Below are 26,495 nucleotides of genomic sequence, written 5' to 3' on the forward strand. Positions count from 1 at the left end.
CAGTTCAGCCCATTGAAGAAAACATGAAATTGGAAAAATGTTTGAGCGACTGAACTTATAAGACAACCAAAATAACATTTGCAGAATGTCAATTGTATGATCTATTTAAACCTATTAAACCACTGCACAGTGTCTTGAACATCAAAAAGTATTTTGAAATTACTCCTACTAATTACACTAACCTGTGATTTTCATTGCTTATTCACCCCCACCCTCACCTACCCACCCTACCAAAGAGAAAAGGAGGGTACCTACACTAACATTTTTTTTCAAATAAGATTGTAGTTTAATTGTAGTATAAATATAGTAATTTTGTAGATACCCTTAAAAACAATAAAACTTTATACAATACTTAAACTGATTTTGTAGTTTATTTGTAGAAATTTTATCTACAAGATATCTACAAATTGGATACATTGAATTTTAATATCCCAATTCTCATTTCAATTGTAGCATAATTGACATTTTCGACATAATTGTAGAAGTTTTAGTCTTCCCAATCTACAATTTATCTACAATTTCTGGAAATATGTCTTCTTCTTCTTCTTCTTCTTCTTCTTCTTCTTCTTCTTCTTCGAGTTTCAATCTGAAATTCAGTCAAAACCAAGTCTAATCTTCACCAAAACCCCTCAAAATTGAGATATAAACTCCTAAACATATTCCGAATTATTTACAACAACACTCAATCCAAACAAATAATGATTTTTGAAAACCCAAATTTGAATTCAAAGCTTTCAAGTTTTTTAATGGCTATCAATGGTGGAAAATATATGGAAGAACAGATTTTTTCAACTTTGAGTTGTTGAAACTCGAAAATTTGAATTGTTCGTTCTTTTTTTTCGAGAATTTGAATTGTAGTTCTGGAGAAAAATACGCAGATGAGAAATCTCCTTTCCCTTTTTAAAAATTGAATTTAATGTAGAATCAATTAACACCAAGATTCTCTCCTTAATTTTAGCGCGTTTTTAGGGAATATTCTGCCCTTTTAATGCCTAATAGTCGAATGGTATATAAATTGTAGTTAAAGTGTGGACTGGGCGGGTAATTAACAAACTATGCACATTTAGGGTAATAAGGTTTCATATATGGTATAGTTAGAAAAAAATTCCTATAAATTATGAATATGAAATATAAAGCACAACCATTTAACATTATCATTTAAAGTTGCTGCTATATGACCAAGAGGTCATGGGTTTGAGCAGTGGAAACAACCTCTTGTAGAAATGTAGGGTAAAATTGCGTACAATAGATGCTTGTGGTCTGGCTCTTTCCCAGACCCGGCGCATAGCGCAGGCAGCCCATTCATGTAACAATATTGGAACAATAAAGTAAGAGTTTGTTACCATTCTCAACCAAAAAAGAGAGGTAAGAACAGCAGGAACATGGCATTGATACTTCTTAGTGATGAAAAACTCTCAGCAGCAGAAAAACTCTCAGCAGCACATCATATGATGACTACTATTAGGGAGAAATACACAGCCGGAAAAATCATTTATAACTTAATAATGTGCAAACTAAATGGATCACAAATAATCATCCAAGCAACTAAAGTAGGCATTATTGCTTTCAAAGGAATTCTCATAGCATCAAGTAACTATAGTTATAAAAAAACATAGCCATAGAATATTTATTATCATCTAAAGTTTTCACAGATAACTAAAGGTGATTTATTGGTAGACGATGTGATAATGAATCCACTTTTCCGCTTATCCAATAGCATCAATACAATTTTATTATAAGTAAGCTAGATTAAGAAGGATTTTTTTAAGCCATTCCTATATGCCAAACATCATTAGGTAAATATACAATTGTCGGGACTAAGCCCCACAATAAAGACCCTTTATGATCAAAGAAAGGCCTATTTGCAGATATCAGAATACATTATTTTAACACAAATAAAGCATCACACTGCAACAGGTACTCTAATAGACGGAGTAAAAATAGACTCTATATATAGTACACACGTGAGATGGTTCTCTCTTGTATACAGAGTTGATGATTTATTATTGCCTTGAAAATTCATTTATTGACTGAGAAAAGACAGATCCTAATGTTCTTTCGACACTGTTAATATTCTCTTTCAAAAAATTCTATTTTTCCGGTTCTATTCATTTTTCATTTCTTTGCGCCTGCTATATGTTTGGACAAAAAACTCCGCAATCACGGCAAGAAGAAGGTGGATGATAAGAGAATAAGATAGTAGAAGATGGATTGAAAAGGCTTAATACTCATACTATATCTTAAAATGGTAATGGATGCTGAGTTTGAGTTAGTTTTCTTCCTTCCCGGTTTTGTTTTTCTTCAATGGCCCATTACATGCTTATATTCTTTTCATTTAATTTTCTTTGAATTTTTAAGTATCCTAATTTATTTGTTTTCTTGGAATGACAATATGAAGAATTGGTTGGAAGATTCAAATATGTGTTACAAAACATTTTTCTACCATAAAAAAAAGGAATCAAATTCAAGAATCAAAAGAACTTTATGCAATAGTTTGCATTTCAACTATGCTATTTTAGTTTGTAATTAATCTTTACCTTCTTTCCGAGCTTCCATCTCTAGAATTCTCTCTGTCTTACTCCTCTATACAAAATTACTAATGGCTATTCATCCGAATCAAAACTGTGAATGCAGATTTGGACTTTGAAAGCAAGGAGAAAGAAGAAAAGGAGATAGAATATCAGTAACACTCACCGATAATGTCACGACCCTAAACCACCCGATCGTGATGGCGCCTATCGTAGTACTAGGCTAGTCGATTCGACATTTATAACATAAACAGATCTTTTTCTTAATTTACTTACTAATCAGATATTATCACTAATCTTTGGTTTAAACATTTCAAAACAAGCGAAAACAAATATGCAAAACATCAACCACGGCCCGATCCCGGTGTCACTAGTCATCAGCCACTAAAATACAATCTGATACTGTCTACTCAATACAAGATGATTCTAATAAAAATAAATACTAATAAATAGGAAGGAGAAAGGTAAGGCTGCGGAAGCCGCGCAGCTACCTTGCTAACTCCGGAATGCTCTGAAGGTAAGGAACAACTCTCACTCGGATGCCCTGGTATCTGGATCTGCACACAAGGTGCAGGGAATAGCGTGAGTACGCCAACTCAGTAAGTAACAATTATAAGTAAAGGCTGAGTGCAATGACGAACATTTAAAATCATATACATCTCATAACATAAAAATCTCGGTGGAAATAACAAAGTCAATTCAGTAATTAAATTCCGAGCATCTCGTAAAAAACTCCAGTCTAGATGAAAATTATTTAAAATATTTGTTCAACATTTTCAATAGAGGCTCAAAATAAAAAGAGAGTGAAAACAGTAATTTCATAAAACAAGCCCCTCCAGCAAATCATCACTCATGTATATATATAGCCCCTCGGGCAAGCCTCTCAGTCACACGTGACTCAACTCTCATCAATTAGCACTCGCACTCAGCACTCACGCTTAATAGGTACCTTATAGTAACTGCTGCGGTGTGTAACCCGATCCAAAATATATAGTCGACTGCGCTCACTGGGTGTACAGACTTCGGAGGGGCTCCTACAGCCCAATCGCTATATCGCTGCAGCGTGCAACCCGATCCAACATATCGCTGCGACGTGCAACCCGATCCATATACATATATATATATATATATATATATATATATATATATATATATATATATATATATATATATATATATATATATATATTGTTGCGGCGTGCAACCCGATTTATAAATATATAATCCTCACCATCAGGCCCTCGGCTTCTCTCAGTCATCAACCTCATAGCCACTCGGGCATTTCAGTGAAAAGTCAGGGAACTCAGCCCAAACAGCTTTCAAATATTTAAAAGTAGAGCAATGAAACTGAATCAAACAATAAACAGGTAAAAATCATGACTGAGTGTATGCTTTCGAATCAAAACAGTTTGAGGATAATAGTAAAATGTCCCGGAGGGTCCAAATAGTACGGCACAAGGCCCCAAACATAGCATTTATCCGAGTTAACAGAATTATCTCTAAACACATAGATTTCATACATAGTTTATCAAAATATGCAACTCTACAGTTGCCACGGGACGGACCAAGTCACAATCCCTACTGGTGCACGCCCACACGTCGTCATCTAGCATGTGCGTCACCTCATTTATCAAAAATAGTACGAAATTTCGGGGTTTCATACCCTCAGATCTAGATTTGCAATCGTTACTTACCTTAAATTGGGCGAAAATCTACTCCACGATGCCCTTGTCTCTCGATCCGGCCTCCAAATGCTCCGAATCTAACCAAAATCAGTATATTATCATCAATACACGCTAAAAAAATGGAACCCACACGAAAATTATCAAAATAGACCCAAAATCCCGAATTCTGTCAAACCCGGCCCCCGAACCCACATCTCGAAATCCGACAAAAATTGCAAAACTAGAAACCCCTTTCACTCCAGAGTCTATACATACCAAAATTATCAAAATCGGACCCCAAATGATCCCCAAAATCCCCAATTTAAACTCTCCAATTTCAAGCCCTAATTTCCCAATTTCTTCTCTAATTTTTCCACTAGTATCATGATTAAACAATGGAATAATCACCATAAAGACAAGATACAAGGCCCAAATAGCTTACCTCACTGAAAACACTTAATTCCCTTTTGGAATCACAGTCCCCAAGCTCCAACTCGTCAAAAAATGGTGAAGAAACGGCAGAAATTCGCGAAGGTGGCCTTTTTATACTTTCTGCCCAGCGACTTCCGCATCTGCGGCTCCAAGTCGCTTCTACGGCGCCTCACCTGCGGAAATTCCATCGCAGGTGCAGTTTCCACTTGAATTCCAGAACCCACTTCTGCGGTCAATATTTCGCACTTGCGGTATCGCAGGTGCGGTCCTGGTGCACACCTGCGATTTTCCTCAGCTTCTCAATTCTCCGCATATGCGGTCCAAATCTCGCTTTTGCGAGTCTCGCACCTGCGGTCCCCAATCCGTAGGTGCGGAAATGACAGGAGCAACAAAGTTCAGCTGCCAAACCAAGTTCCAATCTTTCCGAAAACTATCCGAAATCATCCTGAGGCCCTCGGGACCTCAACCAAAAAAATACGAACAAGTCATATGCCACTATTCAAACTTATTCAAACCTTTGGAACACTCCAAACAACACCAAATCAACCTCGTTTTCAAGCCTAAGAACTTAGAAACTTTCAAATTCCACAAACATCGTCGAAACCTATCAAATCACTTTCGAATGACCTGAAATTTTGCACACACATCACAAATGACACAACTGACCTACTCCAATTTCCGGAATTCCATTCTGACCCCGATATCAAGATTTTCACTATCGACCAAAAAACGCCAAATTTCCAATTTCGCCAATTCAAGCCTAAATCGACCACGGACCTCTAAATTACATTCCGAACATGCTCCTACTTTCAAAATCACCTAACGAAGCTATCTGAACTATCAGAATTCACATCTGAGACCTTCTACTCATAAGTCAACATCCGGTTGACTTTTCCAACTTAAGCTTCTAAATAAGAGACTAAGTATCTCATTCCACTCCGAGCACATAACAACCAACACAATATGATGAAATACAGCTGAAAAACACATAAAGAAGCAAAAATGGAAAAACGGGGCTGTAACTCATGAAACGACCGGCCAGATCGTTACATATTAGAAGCAGTGAAACAACATAAATCGCCAAGCGAAGGTAGCCTAAAAGAACTGCAAGAATAGCCCAGTACCAAGAACAGCTATATATATATTGTATACAAAGGATAATACAAAAAGCTTCCTACAACATAGGGGAAAAAAGTCGCAGATAAGGTGGAAGGCGATGAACGGAAAATTTAGAGCCACAAAGAAAGTAAAATAGAGTAGGGTACGTGGCAATTCAGTTTAGGGCAAGCCACGCAGTTTATGGATAAAAACTTAAATGGTAAAGTGAAATGTCATTTATGCCCTTGGTCTACCAACAAGCCTTTTCTATATAATAGAAATACTAACAGCCTGTAATTAACTTCTAAAACTCAGGGGAGCGTGTTTAGATCCCATTTGGCCATGCTGTCAGAAATCGCTTATTTTAAAAAATATTTATGTGCTTTTTGAAATAGTAAAGGGCAGCTCGGTGTACTAAGCTCCCGTTATGTACAGGGTTCGGGGAAGGGCCGGACCACAGGGATTTATTGTACGCAACTTTACCCTGCATTTCTACAAAAGGTTATTTCCACGGCTTGAACACGTGACCTCCTGATTTTTTAAAAAGAAATTTTGCGAAATATCAGTTTGTGTTTGATTAATTTATTTTAATAGTACCTTTGAAAGCATAATGTGTTTAGCCTATCTTTCCAAAAAGTACTTTTAAGCATCAAATTACAAAAAGGAGAATAAACGTTTAGTTTGCAATTAGTATTATTTAAAAAAATAAATTTAAATATTTATTATAAGAATTCAATTAAAATATAAAAATAAGGTAAAAATATAAATTAAAGATTCTAATCAATATAAAATATAGATATTCCAAAGCAATAATATTGAATATCTGGTATTATTTATTACTTATATGATAATTTAAATTTATCAAAATACACCATTCCACATGAATTAAAATCTACTTTTATTAAATCATTCCAAGGTCAAACACTTTTCCAAAAAAAGTGAAATTTTTTTTGAAAAAAAAAGGAATCTTTTTGGCCAAACGGGCACTTGGAGTTTAAACTATCTATCTATAATTAAAAGCCAAAGACAAAAGTCCCACACGAAGCCAAGTGACAGATTCCTAAAAATACACTTGGCACTTTAAGACATTGCTCCACATTATTAGGAAGTACAATATTTGGAGTAGCCTTCAAACCGTTCATGAGTAAACCGTTTCACCTTCTCTTCAGCTTTCTTATTTTTTATATATATAAAACATCAGCCATCATCCCTTAACAATTCCCTTTCCATCACATCACTTTGTAAAAATTTACTCTTTCACAAATTACCTCCACTACACACGATCTCACCCACGTCACACAGCACAAACCTGCACTTTTCTCTTTTATCCCACGTCCCAACCGCTATATCCCCTCAATCCCATATTCTCCCACTCCAACTCTTTTGGCACATGATCACATACCACCTGATATGCTCCTCTATAAAAGGGAGATATCACGTTGAGAAAAAGAGGTTTTTTTTTGGGAATTTTAATTTTTGGGAGTGAAAAGGATTTCTTTGAGACAATGAACTTTGAGAGAAATTTCCAGATCTTCTCTTCTTCATATTTTCTGCAATTTGGTAATATAGTTTTCAAAAAAAAAAAACCAAAATAGTGTAAAGAATGAAAAGTTTGAATTAGCCGATTAGCTATTGTCATTGGAGTCCGACGTCGGAGTGTTCCTATTATAGTTGATCCGTACTCGCTAGGATTCCTTATTACATCAAAGGAGTTTTTTTTTTTTTTTGCTTTCAACCAGGTTCATATTCTTTCTTCTATTTTTTTTTTTGTTTAATTTTACGTTCTCCCTTTTCATTTTTCTTTTTCTCTTTCTTTCTTTTGTGCTGCATTTGTTATCTTTATGTGTATATAAACATGTGTTGATTTTGTAATACATTTGTGTTTCTTATATTAAATATCATTCCCATGGGTTCTATTGGAAATATATTATGAATATTCCTACCGTGATGATTTAAATCATTTTATAGCTTATGTCAGTTTAGTGCATGGATTTTTTTTTATATATTTTTAAAGTTAAAGGAAATAGATATTGTAGTTTGATTCATTAGCTGACATTCATATTTTAATTGTTAGTTCCCTTTCAAGTGTAAGGAATATTTTAGTACTAAAATTTGCATATGTTTATATATGAATCTTTCCTGGCCCCAATCATCTTGGGGTTTAGATGTCGTCACAATAATTTTTTAATAAGTTCAAATTTCCTCTCTTCAAATCTGCTTGTATAATTAAAAGGAGAGGGTAAAGCCCTCTCCTTAAGCCAAGTGGCAGCCTAAAAAAGGCCACATGGCATAATTAGTTAATAATTAGTTATTATATTTGAATTTGAATATTTATACAAAATGAAAATAATAAAAAATAAAAAACTACTATATATATGTATATATATTGGTTACTTTATTAATAATTGAGTATATTGGTTACTTTATTAATAATTTAGGTAGTTAAATCTATATCTATATCTATATCTATATCTATCTATAATTAAAAGCAGAAGACAAAAGCACCTCATGAAGCCAATGGCAGAACAATAGAATGACACATGTAAAAAATTTGGACAATCCTCCAACTTTCTTGGAGTTTCAAAATTCCATTCAACTTTATTTAAAAATAGATGTGAAAGACACGTTTTTTTTTTTCAAAATTCAAGCAATTGAAACTACCAATAAAAATCACCAACTACTCCCACTTCTTCCACTCCCCTTCCTTTTAAAAACTAACTGAATTACACGTTTTTTTTTTAAAATTCAAGTAATAGAAACTACCAATAAAAACCACCAACTACTCCCACTTCCCTCCACTCCCCTTCCTTTTAAAAAGTAACTGAATTTCTCCTCTTGCATATATTGAATTAGAAAAAACGTATAGTTGAATTGAATTGACAATCCTCTTCCATTTGTATCTCATATGTCGAAATCAGGTTAGTCTTTTACACCTCTTATGTCAATGTATAATTTAATTCGGATTAGCTTCAGTTTACAACAAGAATTAACTTTTCATAAGATTAAATTTTTTGAGGCTGTCAACTGCAGATCAGAAAATTAAATTCATATCAATGTGCTCTTTTTCTTTGTTTTTTCCCCATTCGTGATTTTGTTTGTTTTCTTATATACCACATATGAGAACTTTCGTCGTAGAGGACTAAGAGGAGATAACAGGATCAATGTGTATGACCGAGGGTGCACGAACAACTTTCTTGAAGTATTCTGCTCGAGGATAGAACCTTCGAAAAACAATTTCCGTGGATATGTACATGAAGCATTAAAGTCTAGCAAGGCAGGAAACATTCAAGTAACAGAAGTTGATAACTCCGATGAGGATAGAAGAGTCAAGGTAGAAGAAGATCTTGAGAATATTCTCATTAAAACTCATAATGTGTTAGGAATGATTAAACTACATGGATTAAAATTTGTAATTTGCGCGACTCTAAATGGTGCTCTTTTTTTTATTCAAAAAGTGCAGGTTCTGCATTTCAATTTTAATTAATTTACTTCTAAGTAGGTTTTGTTTGTTTTGTATTTTTGCAGTATTTTCACAACGAGAATCTGTGAGAGAATTCTTCTAATGTGATCAACGAAAGGAGTATATATTCAGTAGCAAGGTAAGTTTTATTTTGCCTATTTTTCCTTTATTAATCCAATTTGGGTATTATTCTTCTCATTCTATTGAGTTTAATAGTAGCAACTTTTTTGGATCTTCTTCTTTTTCTTCTTTGGGCTAATTCATTCAAGACCTTTGGCAGAAATCCTCTACACTGCTATTTTTACCATTGCGCTAATTGCTAAGAAACTACTTCTACTTGCGGAACAAATTAAAAGAAAATACAATCTCAAAATTTTCATCCAATTGGACCTTCATTAGGAAGAGTCTACTTCAATTCAACGGTGCAAACTTATGTCATTTCCTAATAACATTGATAAAACTGGTAAATATATGACATTCTTTCCCTCTAAATTTAGTGTAGATATATAATAAAAGGATAAGAATACAAAGGGGAAGGAGAATTTAATTTAATTGCTCATAGAAAATAATACAAAATAATAACTATGATGATTATTAGTAGATTTATAATATACAATAAATAATAAAAATAACTTCTATGCTTACTCTTTGAATTAATTCAAGCCCATCAATTTAGGAAAACAATACAATAATATTTGTATTATACATAAACACTAAATGCGAAAAAAATTAAAATTTTGATGAACATAAACTAATTTATAAAGAGGAGAATAGATATAATATGATTATATTCACAATTTAAATTTATTTGATAAAATTAAGTAAACAAATAATACTTAAAAATATTGTTGATATATCAATAAATAGAGTAGTTGACAACGATATTAAGCCATGTGGGACTTTTAGGACAAAATCTAATAAGATTTAGGATAAAGTCTAATAATATTTAGAATAAAATATAATAGAAATTAGCACAAAATTTACTCAGAATTTTTAATAGATATTTTGAATTGAGTAGTTTGAGATTATGCCAAGTGGCAAACTAATAAAAAGCCACTTGATAATTTTAAGATAATATATGTTAGACTATGTAATAAATTAAAATTGTATTCAAAGATAAATTTTTGAATCTATATATATACACACACACATAAAAGTAAGAATATAACATCACTATTTACAATCCACATAGCTAATTGAGAGCTATAAGATTTCATAAAATAACTAAATAAGTAAGACCAAAAAATCGAGTTACTGAATTAAGAATCTATCAAAAAATAAGTTGAAAATACCTTCTAATTCAGCCAAAGATAATTTTCACATTATTTTTTAATTATTAAAAGACATAACATTATTTTTCTCATATGAGACTATTTTCTTTTTTGATTTGCACCGGGTGTCCGAGTCTCTTCGAGCCCCGACTAATCCCGGGGTGCACAGGCCCTCGGCAAGGAGTTTCCCGCAAGTGCACCACGGTTAATTCAGGTTTTACCTAATCCGATGGCCCTCAAAAATTGTTTGCACCCAATGAGTTTCGAACTTGAGACCTTGAAAGGGAGCAAACCCCATGACTCTAAATATACATCTCTTTACAAAAGAAAAACTTTATGATCTTCATTACGAGGACAAAATTAAAGGTTCTAACGATGATTATGATGATCAAATAACAAATAAAGTTATAAAAATAGAAAATCGAGCATTTTTTAGATTTATTAAATTATAATATATTCTAATCTGTGTAGAATCATGTTATATTTTTAGATTGTGTGGAGCACAAACTATATAATTATTTCACCCGTTTCAATTATGCGGCACTTTTTTCCTTTTTAGTCAGTCTAAAAAAGAATGTCACCTTTCCTTACTTAGAAATAATTTTGTTAGTAGAATGTATACTTTACCCCTTAATGAATTGATTTGTATGCATATAAATATTTATGGTTTATTTTAGACCACAAATTTTAAAAATCTTTCTTATTTTTTACTAACTCGAATACTGCCAGATAAATTGAAAAGAAAGGAGTATGATATTTTAGTATAATCCAAGAGTTATTCGATGATTATATGATTTATTTAATTTAGTTACATATATTTTTATTATAAGGGTACTTACATTGAGATAAGACGATAACTACAATTTTGTTAAAATGTATACAAACAAATTAGATCTTCAATGTTTGATATGATTAATATTCTTTATCCGCACATTGTGCGCAAATTTAGAAAGACTTTATTCTTGAATATTACTACTTATGCTTTTATATACAGTGAACGAGCCAATTGACTAGTAAAACAAGCCGAACGCCGGAGATGTCGACGACGCCAATGATGCCGCCGATGGGGAACCCAAACTTTGACGGAGGTGCACCGCCACAGCCGCCGCAGACATGACAGGAATATGCTTCAGGGACCAGTTATGGCTGAATACATATCCGCTGGATCGTAACCTAGTATTTGACTACTTTGCTCTTTCTCCTTTCTATGACTGGACTTGCAACAATGAGCAACTCCGATCACGCGCCATTCACCCGCTCGATATTTCTCATTTATCGTATGATTTTTATCTCTGAATCCTTCTGCATCTGTTCAATTTTATTCCTTTTTCTTTAAATTTTCATTTCCCCCCCAAATTAATGGTCCCGTTAACCCGAATAATTAGTAACAAATTACCTCTATTTTCATGCATAACTAATTTACAGTGCAATTGACCTATTATTTGCTAGTGTTTAATTTCTATGCACTAATGCTGTAAAAATATATTTACAATCAGGTCGTTTATAAGGTAGTTACAAGTAAATATTTGTTATAATCATTACTTGGTAACCTGATAAAAGTTGTAGCTAACCTATCATTACAGGTTAAACTAAGCTGACAGTGTAAAGATTATTTACAAAGTGCATATAATTAAATCCTTTTGCTAATTGATGTGCAGGAAAATGACGGGCAGCGAATACACGCTGAGTGAAGTTATGGAGCCACATCTCTTTGTCATTCGTAAGCAAAAGAGGGATAGTCCCGAGAAGGTAACACCGATGTTGACTTATTATATATTGGATGGCTCAATTTACCAAGCTCCGCAGCTCTGCAATGTGTTTGCAGGTCGACTGGTTAGTAATCTCCTCTTGTTGCACCTTGGTACAGGAGTGTATTTTTATAGGTAGTAATTGTTTTTAACTGTATGCATCTTGCATTCTTGTTAGCCATCACTATAATATTCAATTGATTAAAATTTAACCGAGATTCATATGTGTGTGTGCACGCTCAATGGCGGAGTCAAGAATTTCACTAAGGGGTGTCAAAATATAAAGAAGTAAACACACGAAGATGTTAACTGGATTCCACATGTAGTATATATACATAAAAATAAAACAATTCCTAACTACACTGTTGAAGACATAATTAAGAAAATAAAAGTGTTTCTCTCTAACAGCTTAAGCTTTTAGATGAGATGGTTACACACTTCAACGTGGTATCAGAGCAGGCTAAGGTCTTGGATTCGAGTCTCACCACCACCCAATATCAAAAAGAATTTCCACGTGCTTGGCTCATCAAAAAGGATCAAGCCCGCACGTGCGGGCGTGTTGAAGATATAATCAAGTAAATGAAAGTATTTCTGTCTGACAGCTTAAGCTTTTAGATGGGATGATTACACACTTCAACATACAATGTAACTGACACCCTTTAGCTTAAGGTGGCTCCTCCGTTGTATGTGCCCATGTGGTATATCGACCAATAGGGATGTCTGCTGATCAGTGTTTTTTCCATCTAGGCACCTAAACTTAACTGAATACTTAATGCTGGATAGAGTTAAATTAAGAAATTTAGATTTTATCCAAGAAAAAAGAATAAAAAAAGGGGAACATACTTAAAAGTAGGTGGCAGCACTGAGAGGAAAGTACTGAATGGAAGTAGATTGGAACAAGGGCTGTGTTCAGCCACACGATAAGCTGTGTACAGTGAACAAACAAGCTGTTTTGACTGTAGTTGTATTCAAGCAGAGATCACTTATGTTATTTTTTTAAAACTTTGTTTCTGTTTTGCCCTCTGGCACCAAATGTTGCAAAATATATCATATACGGCAGAGTTTCATTCCTATTTGTCGACTGTAGTGTAAGTGCATTTTTGGACTCATTAAAGGCATTTCCATAATTTGGCATGGGATGTGTAGGGATTTCTTGGTAGTCGAAATGCTTCGGGAGTTCTCTGTAGGAAAAATATGCAGTTAAGTGCATCTTAAAGATCTCATTTTCATCCAGTCTTTCTTTGACGGTGCAATTTAATAGGTGATATTAAGGTGGTTAGCTTGGACAGTGGATAGGGCAGTTAGTGCTTTAGAGGAATCTGAAAGAATATAAGAAGAAAGAAAAATGGCGGAGATACCATAAATTCCACCTAGAAATTAACAGACATAAGAATCCCTAGAGGAGGTGGTAATGGTAATCTGTGCAGAGGTTTACATTGTTTTATGACAATCAGTATTGAGTGTGAGCACCTAATTTTTGACTATATTTGGGTTTTTAACACTCTTTAATTTTTCTATATTTCATTTAATTTGTTTTGCATTTTATTTTGCATTTTTCATGCATATTTAGAGGTGCTTTAAATCACAAAAATGTCAAAAATATTTTTTCATGTTATTGCATTCTGGCATTTTAATTGTATTTTTTTTAAGGATTTAATTATCTTTTAATTGCAACAACAACAACAACAACAACAACAACCTAGTGTAATCCCACAAGTGGGGTTTGGGGAGGGTAGGATATACGCAGCCTTACCTCTACCCTGGAGGGGAAGAGAGACTGTTTTTCCTATAGACCATCGGCTAAATAAAAGACGGAAGAAGCACTGATAACAAGTAATATCAAGACAATATATTTAGAAAACTAAAACCAAGATAGCAATAGAGACTATGAAAGAAGTACTGATAGCAAGTAACAATAATACAAGGTATGTAGTGAGAGCAAACTAAGGGAGTACTGGTGGTATGTAATAACACTACAAGATATGCGATAATAACAAATGAAGGTTCAAATTGGTTTAATTGTTAATTAGGTCTTTTTTGCAAAATAAATTCAATTAGGTTTAATTTGGTTAATTTTGAAAATCAAATGAAGAAGAAGATGGCCCGTTTTGATTCAGATTCTGAATTGGGCTAGCTTCAAACGGCCCAAATCCCACGAAATACCCGCCCAAACCTAGTCCAGCCCCACGGACATCCATACGACGCCGTTTTAGAATCAACAAATCCTAGCCTTTCATTCCATTTCATCGGACGGCCCGGAGCTGATCAACCCTTCCCTTATAATTGTGGGAGCATCCCCCACCTCCCAAACCCTTCCCAGACGCCTTTTCTCTCCCCATTGTTCCTCCGCCCAACGCCGCCGCCGGAAATCGCCCACGGCGGCGGCCCATCACCAAATCCACTCAAAATATCACCCTACACTCCCCTCTTCCTCCTCATTCCTAATCTGCTACCCATTTCCCTTAAAACCCTTTAGTTTTCTTCGATTAGTAGATCTAGAGTTCGTCAAAACTTAAAATCACCCCTTTTGATTTCCTGCTCGATTTCGGCCTTGTTTCATGCTGGAATTTACATCAATCGACAGCTCTTGGTAAGAGCTATTGATTGAGGTTAGTTTTATCCCGATCCATGGTCACTGGAGTCCGGCCAGTTTTGCCCGTTGACCTCCAAATCACTTCAACCCTCTACACGGTTCGTCAGGGTCATTGTTATATGTAGCACTAGCCTAAAAATGGATAATCTCCGGCCAGTGCTCACCTAGCAATAACTTTGGCTTGCCGGAGTTTGGTTGATCACCGGTTTTTTTTTGACCGGCATACGGCATCGATTGGTAACCTTTCGACTTTTTCTTTTGTTTCAGATTAATTGCTTCTTTGTTGACTTCAATGAATCCCTGTTTTGCATTTTAGTTCAATTTGGTTAGACATTTTGCTTATTATTTGTTTAATTCTGTGTTTTGCATAATTAAATTAACAGTTTAATTGCATGATAGTTAGTTTGTAGACTAATCGATCCTGAATTAGTTAGTCACATGTTTGAATTAGGATTAATCGTTAAAATTGCTTGGATTTTGAATATTGTTTGCTGTATTTTGATTTTTAATCTGTTTGAATTCATTTATTATAATTACTTGTAATTACTAGAAATATACGTGTGCTAAAGGAAAAAGAAACTTAGGGGAATCTTTCATGTAACTAAATAGAAGTTTCTAGAAGAGGGAAGAAGGGACTTATCAGCAATTAAAAGATAAAAACAGGTCTGGTGTGAGGGGATAGTAAGTAGAAACAAAAAAGAAACGGGGCAAAAAAAGAAAGGAAATAACTGAAAAGAATCTCTAAATTTCTGTTATAAAAACAGTACACCCATTCACTATGATGGACACACTTACTCATTCACACTCTTCTCACCCATTCACTCTCATTCTCTCACCTTCACACACGGAAAATACACTAGTAGCTAGAACTTCTGGAAATTCAAAAATTTTCCAGAGCTGAAAACCAAAAAAAATTAACTCTCAAAAACAAAAACAAAACAACCAAAAAAAAAGGTTAAAAGGATTCAAAGCTGTTTCTGATTTTCTACTCGACTGCCAGTGTTGTGAAGAGTGTGAAGCGAGGAAAAGCGACAACCCCCATTTCGCTTAAAGCGAGAAGCGATAAGCGAAGCGCTCGTTTTTTGAAGTGAAGCGGAATTTAAAAAAATAATATTAAAATAAGAGGAAGGGCAGTATACCATTCTGTTAAAAATTGGGCAGCATAAAAACAGTGAAAGAAGAACTGGGCAGTATTTCAACGAAGAGGAGAAGACTGAGAAAGAAGAACCAAAGGGGAAAAAAAAATCGCCAGCATTTCGCTGCTATTTGGACGCTGAAATAGTGAAAGAAAAAGAAAATCATCACATACATGTTGCTGCTGGTTGTATGTTGAAGTTGAAAAGGGAACCCTAGTCGCCTCTTTAGAATCTCTGTTGCTGCTGGTTGTGTGTTTTAATAAAGAACACTGAACACCTTTCTTTTTTAATTAAATAGGTTGGCAGGTGCTTAAAACAGAGAAGCGCTCGCTTCGGTCGCCTCACTTCGTCGCTTCTCGCTTTTTAGTGGGAAGCGCACGCTTTTGTCTACCTGAGTCGCTTCATATAGCAGAAGCGGTAATGGGGTCGCCTCGCTTTGCTTCTCGCTTTAAGCGAGGAAGCGACTGCTTTTCACAACCCTGTCGATTGCTTGATAAATTCTGGGCTTTGAGCTGGTTTTTGATTGGAGAATTGAAGCTGTTTCTCTGCTTTATTCTGCTTGGATTTGCTGAGCTCCACTCTTTATTTCTTCCTTTATTTGGCTATTCCGGCTTGTTTCAAGTTTAGGTACACATCTATAAACCTATATGGCCTTGAATTTTTGCATAATCGAACTTCTCTGCTTTCTTCTATGAATCTAGATATGTTACTGTGTTCATGTGATGTTATGTGTTTGAGTGTGTATGAAAGGCTTCAAAACTACTTGGCTAACTTGATTCGTAGTCGAGCAGAAGATGTTTGCCTAAATTAGTTTACTTTGTCATTTCACTGTTGCTCACGAATTCCTCTAAGCATATGTTATCTCTGTTAGTATCAAGTTATTAACTACTATCAGTTTTAATTAGTAAGTCTCTGATGATTCTGTGGTCCCAGCAATTTTAATTAAATTTCAGCTAAGTTTGTGAGAAGCTGGCTCTGAAATTGTCAAAAATAGAGTGTCCCAAAGAAGGATCTGAGGATGAATAATTGAACATTGGAGAAAGGAGACGAAAGGATTAGAAGACTGTTCAGTTGAAGTCTATTCGTTTATGTGTATGTTTAGAGTCAAATTTCTGTAATTCACATGATAATCCGTTCTAGATTTAGGCAGAAATGACATAATTGTCGTTATTCAAATAATGATTATTGATGTAATTGTCTCTATGACGTTAAAATCATGTACTGATATTCCTTTGTGATTATGTATTTTAGATTTAAATTCATGTTAGTTGAATATGGGCTAGTGGACCTCTATATTTCTGAAAGCACCAAGTCTGATGTTTGGACTCAGTTTGATACGCATGAAATAAGAGTCTGTGTGAACTCTGAAATTAATTTCAGGCCTGATCAACTCTTTGAGGCCCAATCAATATAGAATGTTAAAGCTTGGGTTCACTTGGGCATTGCCTGGGGCCCGGAGGAGACCCAGTTTTCCCTCCTATCATTTTAAATAGAGCTGGATCTGATATGAAGCGGGTTTGATTGGGCTTAGTGCACGTAATATTGCTAGGCCCACCTACATCGTATCCATTTGCCATTTCTTTGGTCATCCCATAATTGAGGATCTTTTAACCAGGAAACTACAAATCCTCTTGGGCAACATTCAATTGGTTAAATCCTCTTGGGCAACATTCAATTGGTTAAATCAAAACAAACTAGTACCAAATAAGTGTAGAAATACTGGGAATAACCATCAGATTTCTTTCATGACTAAAATACACGCCTAATTCCGGACAGTTGCACTTATTTTCATCATCGGATCAAAGTACCTCATAGGATGATTAGTAAGCTATTAATGTACATAATCTAGTACAAAAAATTGAATTCCGTGACGTGACTTGCGACTTTCATATGAAGTCCCAAACTTAGGAAAAGAATTAACTTATGAATATGCGTAGCATGCTTTAGATGCGTTTTCAATCTATTATCATAATCATGTATACGTTCGCATGACATAATCATGATCCCAAAAACAAATTAAGGTACGCGTTCACGCGACTTTGGCCAAAAAATCTTTAAAATAATAATTGTGTTATTAGTTATGTACACGTACGCGTGACATGATTTTGACACACCGAATAAAACGGATTCACACACATGTGATTCGTTTCAAAGATAATTCCGTAATAATTCAAATGCGGTAAAAGAATAAAATACACATAGGTTTTCTTTTAAATATACATAATAATCCGTTAATTAAGCCAAGTATGATTGTAAAGCTACTGTGCCAAACCACGGAATCCGGGAGTGTCTCACACCTTCTCCGGGTTATCAGAATCCCTTACCCGGTCTTCTGTGTTTCGCTCACCGTAAACAGAGTCAATCTTTATTGATTTGGAATTCTAAAATAAATGGTGACTTGGGACACCGTAAATAATTATTCCAAGTGGAGACTCTAAAAAATTACATAAATAATCCCATTTCAAATAATGTCACTTTAATTAGAAAAACTCCTTATCTTCGAAAAAAAGGTGTAACAGCTCTGGCGACTCTACTGGGGAAACGAACCCAGAACTTCTGGTTCAGGGTTCAGAATTTGAACTTGTAAAGTGATCTATACTTGGCTTTACTGATTGGATGTTATTACTGTGTTTGTGGGCCTAATGTGCTAATTGTCGCTCATTTGCCGCATTGATATTATTTGAACTGTATTCTTACGCCTCCCTTCTGAGTCTTCTGAATTTATGGTGCACACGTGCGCGTGACCCACTTTTGTGTTAGAGGTCGTACCAATTAGAACGAGGTTGGTTCAGTAACTAGGCCGGGTAGACTTTTGCGTTCCCGGTACGTTGCTCCCACGTTGGCTCGAGTTGTCCGCTTGAGTAAGCCAGGTCTAAAATACGCCCCCAGGATTTAAACTTAGAATAACATAGCCTCATACCGGTTCCCTTGTAGGAACATGAGGTTTTCAATGTTTTCAAAGGAGCAGGTAACATGCTTGAACTCTAATATTTTGAATGTCTTGTCTGTAGCATTTATTCATATTGTTGCTTTGTGAGACAATCAGCCGGTCCCTATCTGATTTCTGAAGTTTTTGATTCCTGTTTGACTTGAATTTTCTTTTGCAGTCTTGCATTTCATATTCTATGAGTTGCTCGTCTCTCATAACTAATAAGGTTGTGAACACCGGCATAGTTGCATGTCTCGATGATGGTTTTCATTTAGCTGAATATTAAAGAGAGAATTCAAATATACATGCGGATTTTATTTCCAATTTGTTAAACTAAGTTAAGTACTATATACCCCCTCCATCCAGAAAATGTGAGTTACTGTCCTTTTGGTTCATTCCAAAATTTGAACTTTTGCTAAAGTTTTCTTGTTATATAACTTGATATTTAGTATTTCTGCTTATTCAAAGATTTTCCTTACTTGCAAATGCTAATACTAGAGAATTTAGCTGTATTTGATGCTTTTCATGTTGAAAATTAACCTCTTTTGTCTTGATTCACTTATTTGACAGGGACGTGCTTTATATCATATATCCAAAGCTTTCAGTTCTGCAGCTTCAAAGTTGGAAAAGACCGGATATGGTATCTTGACATCCCTTTTCCCCCCTTTCTTGTGCTTCTCTTTCTTATTGTGTTTTCTTGGGTGTGCTTCCCTGGGGCTTGTTTTGGGGTGGGGGTGGGACCAGGGACTTCTCTAACGAGAACCTGATGCTGCCAATATCAAAAAGATTGGCTGGAGCAATGTTATTGGTGGTTTTGTTTTATCGACCCTATTGTGTGTTCAAGATAGTCAACTCACTTAAATATCTTCTGGTGAATGTAGAGTTGCTGAATTCCTTTTTTCCATTTCCGTTTGTCGTATTCTACTTGTGTTTATTTTGGTCGATTGTTCAATAATAATTGAATACAACAGTCTTTGCTTTTGGAGATGGACTGAAATGTTATGTATCACGCGAAAATTATGATGTCAGGTGCTAGTATATCATGTGGTGTAATTACTCTTCATATTTCATAATGTCCATCCAATTTTAGACTACATAGGTCACTCAGTTCTAGTTTGATGCTCTGTGATTTTCAGGCTATTTGCTTGTTCAGTTATCTCCATAACTCCACTTTCCAATTTTGAAGAACATCCCCTAGTGTAAATTGGCCCAAATTTGTTGGTGAACACTAAAATGGATGAGAGAAGCCCCTATAAGGCTTAAACTCTTGTCAAAAGACACCCTATGTAACATCAGGCCCGACTTTGGAGGTGTTCTTATATTCTTCGATATGAATGAGGACAGGATATGTAACAACCTGTGTAATTTAGGTGAGATAATTTTTTAATTGATGTGATTAAAGACAAACTTAGGCACATGATGCTCTACTCCCATTCTTGATTTGGTGCATGGAAATGTTAATGTCTGGGCAAAATATAAATTATTTGAAGTTATGTGCTCTTTGCCATGGTGATGTTTGTGACCATTGGAAACTAAACAAAGTATGTTCTGACCCTCCTCCTTCCTGAAGACCCAAAAGGAAAAAATGAACAATGGAAAGCATTCAGACCGGATTTCTTGTTACAAGTGCTTTAGTTCCTTGCAAGGAACTGCATTCTTGATTGCCACACATTGCCATTTACTTTTCTTCCTGAAAAGCTGGGATCGGACCTCTGTGTATATATTTTAATTCATGGTTATGTTTTGACTAGAATAGTTGAAGTTCGACTTGAATCTCTCCATCAAGGTGTCAAATCTTATGCGTAGATTGTTCAGGTCAATGATTTATCATGCTCTTCTTTATGTTTAAGTATAATGCTTTTATATTCCATAATTTCATTCCATTCTGTGTGCTTTGCTTTCGCAGTGGCTGCTGAAAATGAGAGTGAAGCATCTGAACCTAAGCCTGCTAAGGAGACCATTGACTTCAAGGAACTTAAGCGAGTTGATCATATCCTTGCTTCCCTACAACGAAAGGTAACTGTCGTGTCTTAAAAAATGTAGTCTGTCTGGATGGTGCTTTTGACCTCAGTTGTCATTACCTCTTAGCTCAGGTACTTATCTAGGCTGTGAAGTTATTACTATGGAATCTAATATTTCATTGAAGGTTAAGGTTTTATGGTACATAGTTTTCTGCAACATTTGTCTTATGTTTTTAATTGACAAACTTGATCTTTTTGCAGCTACCACCAGTACCTCCACCCCCACCATTTCCGGAAGGCTATGCACCACCTTCCACAGCAGAAGCATCTGAAAACCAGCAAGCAGAGACTCAGTTGCCTCCAGTTGATCCCATCATCGACCAAGGTCCGTCTAAGCGAATGAAAGTATGAAATGATACTGTCTAAGCAATTGGTGGCTGCAAGAATTTGTACGATGCTCCAGATGGTTCTGAGTGATCCTTAACTGAATATTTCCTGCAGTTAGTGGCTATGAGACTTCTACGACACTTGAAATGGTCCAGAGTCATCCTTAACTTGATAGTAGATTTTTCTGTATAAAAAGTAGAGTGTTAAATCTTTGTCTTAGGTCAGAACTTTTCATGTAGATCCTGTCAAGGATATAGTTCACCTGTAGGCTCTTTGGCCTTGTAATGCTGTTACATTAGTTTGCAATCGTGTAAGTTTACCCGAGCTTTCATATCTTGGAACACACTTATTGGCTCAAATATTTTAACAAATGCTTTCTTCATTTGGAAATTGGAATGTTTTTCAGGGTTGAATTTGCGGAAAACAAATTATTATTTAATGGAAAGATTGATAAGGCAGACGTTTATTCCTTGGTTGGAGAAGCAGTGCCAGGAGATTGATTATATAAAACAAAAATATGTCTGGACATACTTGTCCTGAATTTTAATGTGTGTTTGTTTTGTTAAGCAACCACCTTCCTAGAAAACCTTTCGTTACACTTTACTTTGGAAACATGAAATAACGCAATCAAAAAGTGACTCTTTCAAGTAGTGCTACATCGATCAAATAACTACAGAAGCAGCTGTGTCTGGACACAAAAGCAGCAGATTCCTAGGCTGCACATCTCCAATGTTACAGGAGAACGACATTAAACAGGGATAGAGATGTTGCTAAGACATGCTATCTTGGTGTGATACATGAATCCATGGTTCTTTGCATATGTCAGCACCGTCCCATGCTCTGGTCATGGGCAGTTAACGGTCTAAAAGATATTTATACAATTAGATAGATTACTATTAGAAATTATGGACACATTTCTTGCTAATTACTATTTTTAATCTAATGTGGTAAAAGTAATAAATATTTACTAACTTGTTATTATTAGTGAAAAAACACCAAGAGTGTAAATAAAATCTTTACGCTGATACCGTGAATAAAAAATAGGGAAAATGATAATGTATAACCGCTCTCAAAATAATAGCCGAAAAAATGTATATATTTTATATATTTTTTGTATATATATATACACACTCTGTATATTATATACAAAAATTATACAAATTTTATACTCTTATTCAACTATTGAATGTAAATAGTTTCTGGCACGGACTAAAAGTGAAAAAAAAACCCGAAATGCTAAATCACTAGCACTGTTACGCCATTAAAATACTGTAGCATGCCGGGAGAAATTCAAAAATAACCAGATTTACAAGTGGTCATTCAAAAATAGCCACAGTTTCAAAAGTAATCGAAATTTAGCCACTTTTCATGTAAAGATAAATCTGAACGAAAACATTGTTCAAAATCCGGAAAATACTTCAGTATATTATAATGAAGTTCCAGCATAAGTATATTGGAACTCCAGCATATTATAATGGAGTTCCAGCATAAGTATACTGGAACTCCAACATAATATTATACTGGAGTTCCAGTATAATATACTGGTCCAGCATAATATGCTGGAAGTTCATACACGTGCTCCAATCTCCAGTATATTATACCGGAACTTTACGTGGGTTGGAGTTCCAGCATAATATGCTGGAAGTTCATACACAAGTGCACCGATCTCCAGTATGTTATGCTGGACCGGTCCCTGTTGCAGCAAAATAGTGACTATTTTTCAATGACTTTGCAAACGCTGACTATTATTAAATGACCAGTCCGAAAACTGATTAGCGCGTGCTATTTTACTAGCATGCCACATCTAAAGTCCTTCGTCAACCCGGGGATGAATTTGAGAATTTACCTTATGTGGTTGCTTAATCATAATTTTCATCGTCGGAGATGAATTTTTCTCGATTTTCGTTTTTTGCAAAATATATGTATAGTTGATATATTTTGATTATAATATTTAGTTTTATGAGTTTGTTACAATAGATCTTTAGTTAGATTACCATCCGATCAAATTAACCTCCTTGAGGTAATGCTAGGAACAATAAAAACCCAAGTAAAATGTCTAGAAAATGTCGAGAAAATTATGAATACACAATATAGTTAAAGTAACTTTTAGAGCAAAATGGGAAATAGCAATCCTAAAAGAGAAAATGTCTCATGTTGCTTGTTATTTTCCCATAAAAGAAAAAGAAAAAAACTCCAGTGCCAATTTTGGCCCTAGAAGATACAAATGCAATCACCAAATACAACAAAATTCAATATTGCGACAATCAATTTAAAAGAGGGAATTAATTTAATAGCCCTGGTCAACAAGATAGTCACCAATTTTCTCAACCACCATGTTGCACTGTCCTGGGGTCACTGGTTCCTCATAGATACCAAAAATCAGAGCCTGGTTAGTTTTCTTGATGGTTATTCCACCAGATCCCTACACAAAACAATTTTACAAATCATTCAAAAATAGAAATATATATTAAGTCCAAATACATTGTCACAACTCAAAAAGTAGTTCACAAAATTTAAGGACCTCGACAAAAGTTATTTTGTCGAATAACAAAATGCACAAATTCATGGATCTTTCATTTGCTTTGCCATAATCATGTCAAACAAGTGTACATGTTTTAGAGAACGTCTACATACACAGTACACTAAAAATTAGCGAAAAAACTGTACGTACGTTCATCATTCCATGTAACATAGTTCTCAACCACATGCAAAGAACATCGTTTTATTTAATTGCAATAAAAGATGCACAAGATTGGGGGTGTCAATTAAGCGGGTTAGACTGATTTTGGACGGGTCAAAATAGGTTGAGTCAATATGGGCAAAAAATTGGGTTATAATCCACCCCGTCCAACTCTTATCAGGCTTTAATTAGTGTGTGTTGTTTCATTATCAAATAAGTCTTTTTTCCATTCGTTATGGTCATAAGTATATAACATGTGAAACAAAAAAAGAATTATTTTAAAGATATTTTAACGAAATTACTCACGGATCATTTGGGGTAAAAATCAACCTAACTTTAGATGATCTGGATCAAGATAAACTGAGTTTAGCAAATGGGCGGGTCAATGACCGGCCTAACTTTGGATGGGTTGGGCATGTCAAAGGGGTTTGGGTTCAGATTGTCATCTCTACGCAGGATTTACAAACGAAATAGTTGTTGGAATAACAATGGAAAAATTAAATATTACTACACAATTATTTATAATTAGATACTCCGTGCTATGCACTGTTCTAAGGTAGGAGAGAATGAGGACGATTACGTACCTTCTTCCCACGGATGACAGCGCCAGGTTCTCCTTGGATTACCATGTATTTTGCCCCGCCAAGGAATAAACCAGTTGGAGCTAGATGTCCAGGTTCATCGAAATCTTTCATGATATTAGTAATTTCCTCTGGTTTAAACTGGATACATAAAAAAAATTAATCCACTTATTAAAAGATCACATTATATGAAATAAATGTAAATTTAGATTCATATGTCCATTGAATTTCATTAGTAAATCTTATTTCTTATAGAAAACCTCACGATCAATGACAGATCTAGCTAAAAGCCAAAGAAATTAATCAAAAAGAAAAAGGGGAAAAAAAAGAAGCACAATCGCAAGTTTGGAAACCCAAAAAGTGAGAAATTAAAAAAAAGTGAAAAAATATGGACATGTAAATTCTAATCCACATTGACGTGATGATCGAAAATTGACAATTGAAAGAACTTCTTGCATGGTTCACATGTTCTGTTTTTATCATCAGAATGGTTTCCTTTACTTTCATTTTAAATTACACATTTTTTTTATCGAACTCTTTATCATTATTATGAGGTGATAGTAACACAATATATGACTTCGTGATATAAGGTGATGGTAATCCAACATTTAAGAATTTCCTTCTTGGTTTATTAGAGAAACAGATTCATATATACAAAAATTAATGATGGATCCAGAATTTATACATTACGTATTTTGAGTTAAAAGAGTAAGTTTTGAGATGTATGTCTAATTTTGTATGCATATATAATTTGACTCCAGAGCTTGTTTGCCTAACTGAAAAATCTATTGTTGGATCCGCCACTGAAAAAAAAAAAACGGGGAAAGAATGCAAAAAGAAAACAGATCCAAGGATATTTGTCACGAAAAATCTGTTGTTGGATCCGCCACTAATTAAAACACGACGAGAACAAAGGGGAAAACATGCAAAAACGATCAGATCCAATGATATTTGTCGAGAAAATTTGTCGTAAAAATGTCACGAACCTTAGGGAAAGTGGAACTCTGAGCCCAGACACTGCCATCATGGCCAAGAATAGCTGCAGCAGCGAGATGGTGACCTTGCTGACCTTCAATGTCAGCCATCAAATGATCATCGACATATGTTTGCCACGACATTTTGTTGCCCTAAATTAAGTTGTTGTCTTTGTCTTTTGTTTTCTCCTTGTTCTTACGATGTTGTTCAAATCACTCGGTTTTAATATTTCATTGGAATGGAAAGCCTACGCGAGAGAGTATAAATAGGAAGAGAGAATGGTGGGTGAAACAATGGGAACCGTGGATTGGACGTGATTACATGAGTGCCATTCACGTTCTGATTAATTCTCTGATGCTTATTGCCATCATTTCTGTTCGTTAGTTGAAGTTGTGGAGATTTGGTCACCACTGGCTTTGTCATGTGCCATAACTGAGATGCATCATTATTCACCAGCCACGTCATCACATGTCCATGCTACCACCCAAAAAACAAAAAAGAAATTCCTCATTTTTTTTATTAAATAACTCCTTTTTACCATTTTTTATATTATGTCTTTCATAATGATGGTCTTCGATTTGTACGCACTTCGATTATTCAGTTGAATATTTACTAGGAAAAATTACGCGACACGCCAAGTATATATATTGTATTACTATTCTTAATTATGTTTTCCGAAAATTACCATTCATAACTATATTTGAGTTTTATAGTAAATCCATTTGAAAGTATTGAAATAAGAAATCAATTGTTTTGAACTGAAACAAGAGAGCAACAAGCTCGTGTTGCTCAATTGCTTAGACCAACTGCTTGGTATAAGCGAAGGTCTTGAATTTGGCTCTCAACGAGAACATTTTATTTTTTTATTTTTTTTGTATTTTTCCTTAGTTGTATTTGTAGCGTGAACGTATACAGTCGATACATGTTGTATTCTTTGTATACACCCATGTATCTCGTCTTGGTTATATTCATTGAGCGAACAAATACAATTGATACATATTGTATTTGTTGCATATCTGAATACAAGTAATACAAGCTGTTAACAATTGAAC

The 26,495-nt window shown here is 34.8% G+C and overlaps 2 protein-coding genes across 2 annotated transcripts; one reads left to right on the forward strand and one right to left on the reverse strand.

The window, feature by feature from the left end:
• Positions 1-11,447: 11,447 nt before the first annotated feature.
• LOC107793285 (mediator of RNA polymerase II transcription subunit 6) lies at positions 11,448-21,578 on the forward strand. The gene is given in 6 exon segments (XM_016615616.2): positions 11,448-11,559; positions 11,562-11,730; positions 12,112-12,286; positions 19,430-19,499; positions 20,766-20,875; positions 21,082-21,578. Coding segments are annotated over 6 exon segments (744 nt in total). The 5' UTR covers positions 11,448-11,489; the 3' UTR covers positions 21,232-21,578.
• Positions 21,579-23,250: 1,672 nt separating this feature from the next.
• On the reverse strand, positions 23,251-25,713 carry LOC107793296 (profilin-1). Its single transcript, NM_001425878.1, has 3 exons — positions 25,455-25,713; positions 24,472-24,609; positions 23,251-23,629 (listed from the first exon to the last, which is right to left on the reverse strand). Exons 1-3 carry the CDS (start codon positions 25,584-25,586, stop codon positions 23,495-23,497), a joined length of 405 nt encoding a protein of 134 aa, NP_001412807.1. The 5' UTR covers positions 25,587-25,713; the 3' UTR covers positions 23,251-23,494.
• Positions 25,714-26,495: the final 782 nt, after the last annotated feature.

Source organism: Nicotiana tabacum, chromosome 20 (genome assembly GCF_000715075.1).
Source record: "Nicotiana tabacum cultivar K326 chromosome 20, ASM71507v2, whole genome shotgun sequence".
In the NCBI taxonomy this organism is placed as follows: domain Eukaryota; kingdom Viridiplantae; phylum Streptophyta; class Magnoliopsida; order Solanales; family Solanaceae; genus Nicotiana; species Nicotiana tabacum.